The sequence below is a fragment of the Geospiza fortis genome, unplaced genomic scaffold (genome assembly GCF_000277835.1).
Source record: "Geospiza fortis unplaced genomic scaffold, GeoFor_1.0 scaffold130, whole genome shotgun sequence".
NCBI classification, from domain to species: domain Eukaryota; kingdom Metazoa; phylum Chordata; class Aves; order Passeriformes; family Thraupidae; genus Geospiza; species Geospiza fortis.
Genome location: NW_005054300.1, coordinates 8,513,607 through 8,518,269, shown reverse-complemented (window position 1 = coordinate 8,518,269; position 4,663 = coordinate 8,513,607). Strand labels below are relative to the sequence as shown.

The 4,663-nt window shown below is 42.5% G+C and overlaps 1 protein-coding gene across 1 annotated transcript; it reads right to left on the bottom strand.

Moving 5' to 3' along the window:
• Positions 1–1,207: 1,207 nt before the first annotated feature.
• Positions 1,208–3,891, bottom strand: PPP1R3C (protein phosphatase 1 regulatory subunit 3C). Its single transcript, XM_005416455.2, has one exon. The coding sequence runs from the start codon at positions 3,760–3,762 to the stop codon at positions 2,785–2,787; it is 978 nt and encodes a 325-aa protein (XP_005416512.2). The 5' UTR covers positions 3,763–3,891; the 3' UTR covers positions 1,208–2,784.
• Positions 3,892–4,663: the final 772 nt, after the last annotated feature.

Below are 4,663 nucleotides of genomic sequence, written 5' to 3'. Positions count from 1 at the left end.
GTCTTCTGGTAATTTTAAGTGATTTATGTCTCAGTCAGGAGCAGGGCAGTTGGGCTGGCTGGTGTCAAAGCCTGGCTGGAGGATAAATGCTTCTTTTCCTCATGCTAGAGGGCTTCTGCTTTACCCAGTAGCTTTGTGGTAGTTGAAGCCAAATTTCACATTGAGGCAGAGCAGCCTTCAAGCCACTTAGTTTTTTAGTTCACTTTTTTTTCTAGAGCAGGGACCTGGTGGTCCAGTATGTAAGAGCTCCTGCCCACGAAGACCCAGTGCACTTAGTAACTGAGTTTGAGATTGGTAGGTGGGCTCTGAGTCCAGCCATATGTAAGTTCTAAATTAATTCCTCAGGTCAGCAACTTGCTGTTAGCTTCATGTCTTCTGCCTTTTGGGAATTGCTTTTTCACAATTAACGCTAGATTTCTTGCTGGAAACCTTTGACTTTGTGTGCAGCAGACAGAACTAAACTGCATCTTGTCAGTGAGCTGATGTACTAAGAAATCCTCTGTGCAGCTGTCCATGGCCATGGAGGGGAGTAGGGATGCCCTCTGCCCACACCCCAGGGACTGAGGGCCCTTGGAAACCACCCTCCCTTCTCTGCATTCTCAGTGCCCGTGACGCCAGGCTGCAGCCTCAGCAGTGCATGGCTGGCCCACAGCAGACACTTTATTTCACAGCAGACACTTTTTATTTCACAGCAAGTCTTTGGGACTGATGGCAGCTCTGTGGATTCCTGGGTAACCTGCCACTGCCCCAGACAGCAGCATAGCTGCAGGAGGCAGCACAACCAGCCAAGTTCAGGTGAAACCAAGCCAGAAAACATTAAGTGCTGCTGTGTAGATTCACCCATCCACACATCACATATGCTCTAGCTCAGCAGGTAAATCTGGCCCTCAGATTAAGACACACTCCTGCCAGACTTGCCCACAGCACAGTAGGATCCTTGACTAAATCTGTCAAAACAAAATATTCCAGGTAAATTTAGATACAGTGTTTCTTAAAATGATACAACTTGCAAGGTGAATACTCTCATTTAGTGAAGAGGTTGGATTTAATTTTCAGGGTAGTGCCAATTTCTGATCTGAGATGCCATACCACAGCCAACTTTAGCAGATCCCATGGCACAGAACAAACTGGTTGTACCTTGTATCACAGCTAAGTTTGTTTTACAGAAGCTGAGAAAATAGATTGAGCTGACACAGTGAGAACCAGATGTATCAAAATAAAATTTATTCTTAAAATGGCTAGTTTACACATAACAGCAAAGGTTACATAAGGAAAAGTGCAATTAGTGGAGGAGGCTTATTTCACCTTAGTACTTAACATCTCGCTGCACTGCAAGTAGCTTCACACTCAGGCTATTATACTTCTTAGCTGTGGACAAAAATGTGATTTATTTTTTGATGTTAACACCATTTCTGTATAGCTAAAAAGTGTGCCAGCATTCACACCTGCTGAGCATGTACTGGACAATTTCTCACACAAGTCTTGCATGAAACCCAGATAACATTTAAAGTTTGACAGCTCAGAAAGCTAAATTATAAGCATAGAGATACACAATATATATTAGTTTACTAAATGCTAAAAACAAATAAACTTATAAAAACGAGGTAAACCAGAACAGTTTTCTATGTGCAAGCCTATATTTAGTCTAGAAAAAAACTAGTAACAACCCTGCTCTTTTAAGGAAATTAGCTCTCATAAAGTGCAGCTAATTCACTGTCTTCAATATGAAGGACCTTGCCTATGTTACTTGTGAAAAGTCATGGCTAACACTGCAATTAGGAGCAAGATACTCAACCATCAGATGCTGTAAGATTAGATCTGGTGATGAGTGGAACCACCTAATGATACTACAGAGTAGGAAATTCAAAATCACTTTCTTCTGTTGCCTAACCCTATTTTTGTCATATTAGGGTGGCTTTAAAAATTTTTTAAAGGCACATTTTCCTTTTAACATTGAAAGGCAACCATGTGCCTGCTAAATAAGTACGATGGTGAAGTCAAGGTTACATTTGTTATCAAATGCAAGGCTTCACAAAGACAGTAAGGACAGAGAAGACTTCTTAAAGCAGTGGTCACTTCTACTATTCACTTTGCATCATTTTCTTTAGTCTTCTTTTTATCCCATTGATCTTTCACTGAGATTTAGAAAAACAGCTTTGGAAAGAAGTAATCAGAACATTGCACATCTCCAAGTTATGTAGCACATTGTACCTCTTCCCCTTTTCCCACTTGTCCATTATCCTCTCCAAGTTTCTTAAGATGTATTGAAGCCACAAATCTTTGCCATGCACCGCTACCTGCCTTTGCTACAAGCATATAGAGGGTCACAGCAAGCCTCCTGACAGCATCTACTGCACTCCTGATAGGTGCAAAATGAGTTGTGACATTCTGTTTCCACCCCTGTGCACACACATACTCACACACAGTTACCACAGCTTGCTGAGACACCATTGCCTTCCATACACTTTGCAAATCTCTCTCCTAGTGACCCAGGAGAGCTGACAGCAGGAAGAAAGCAGCATACACTTGAGATACAGGCAAGCTACTCCTATAGTATGTAGCATACACATGAGTTGCACCTTGGTTTTCTTTTCTTCCAAGGATAAAGTCTGGCTAAGAACTTCAGGAGTATAATATGGTTTAACAAGTCCCACAGTCTAATGAACTTGGATTTTTTCAGACAGCAAACAAAACCTGCCAGGTGGTTTCACCATGCAGTATGTGAACCAGAAATCTAGCACTGCTCTGTTGCCAAATGGAAGGATTCTTACCCAGCAGTCTGGATCACCAGTATGGTGATGAACTTTCAATCTGACCCAAGCTCTGCCACTGGGGAAACAAGCCACTGGACAACCTTGGACTGCCCAGCTGATCAGGTTCTCTCTCTTGTCCTCTCCTTGAAGTCTGAAGATCTACATAGCCTTCCTTGGCAGATGGTATCTGAACACCATTAGGCTTCCACTCTGCATGTACAATTTTGTAATTCTGCCCCTCATTATTGTCCCAGAAGGTATGTTCTCCACTTTGGTAAGAAATGCAAAACTCTATCTTCTCTTCAGAGGAAATGTCAGGAGGAAAATCAATGGCAAATGAGAAGGTATCATTTTCAAAATCACTGTAAACATTGTTCATGTACACACACTCAACATCTTTGTAGGTCTTCCACGTGTTGAAAGTAATACGAACCTGAACCTTTTTTTCAAAGCTGACATTTTTTACTTTCACAGTGCCTGACAGGACCTTCTCTTGCAGGGTGCAGGTCTCCAGGCAGACCAAGTTCGTCTGCAGACGGTTCCTGAAGTCCAGGTAGTCAGCTGAGGGCTGAGGGAAACCCAGAATCAAGTTTTTCTCCTCATGGAGTTTTAAGTCAGATGTTATGTCCTCAATGCCTAAGAGGTCAAACTGCAGATCCCACACGGGGGGCTCCTGGAACTCGGAGAAGGTGTGGATCACCGTCAGGGACAGCCCCTTGGAGTCTGCAAACACAACGCGCTTCTTGGCTCGGGCTGCCGAGGGGCTCCAGTCGCTCTTCTGATCTTCTGAGTCACACTTCACATGAAGGCACGGCCTGAGAGGTTTGATTCTGTTCACAAAGCTGCTTCTTTGGCAGTCCTCGAGGGGGCTGAGAAGGCTCTTCAGTGGAGGAGAATGGGCTATGCAAATTCGCATGGCCATATCCACAGGCATGCTGGAGCTGGGCAAGGGTCTCGGGTCCAAGATCTGTATCATTCTGAATGGAGAAGAAACACAGGATGTCATCATTTATTACATCAGATAAGAAGCTTCTCAAGAATGGGTGTTTACTGCATTCTCTTAATTATTCACAGCCTCATCTCTGCACAGTTTTAAACAATGCAGCCTAAATCAAAATAGACAGTTCTACCTACAGAGCCAGGGTGAAACTAGTCAGTCATTTCTTGGCAAACCTAAACTTCTTCAATTCAAATCTACTGTCCTTTCTTTATCCAAACCTCTGAAAAAACAGATTTTAGTGAAAGCTAATTGAACATATTTTCTTGAAAATACAGAAAAGAACATTCTAGTAACGAGTAAAACAGATCCAGTTAAAGTAGAAGTGCTCATCCACTTGAACTTCCCTCTTAGAGGCCCTGAGTGAGGTCTTAAAATTCCAACAAGCCGGATCAGCTGCCTCATCTCTGAGCACAGACAGCACTATATTAAGCAAGTTGCCTATCCCATCAGAGCATCAGATGGGATTCTACATATCTTTATGCAGAACCATCATTCTGTGGTCCTGAATAACTGTCAGTTGATCTTTTCAGGAACTCGTTTGGTTGAATAAAAATACTAAAGCACCTTTAGAAATATTTTTATGAGTTGTGAACCAGGTCTATGTAATAGGGCTCTTTGCACTGTTAATGTCAACTGCTGAGCGAAGCAGGGGAAAAAAGTGGGAGAAGGACATGCTATTTTTTCACCTCATTAGGCTCCAAGAATTGACTTTAAAACAACTTTTGATAATCCCTAAAGACTATGCCGAAAGACTACTGCAAGGATTTAATAAGAATACTACAGGTTTTTTTGTAAAGAGTTACAGATGACAGATGGCAAAATTACTGTGCAAGGCCATGGCCCACACAATGCCAGATAGCTTGAATATTTCTAAAAAGGGGCTTCAACCATAGCACATCCCTGCTGAGAT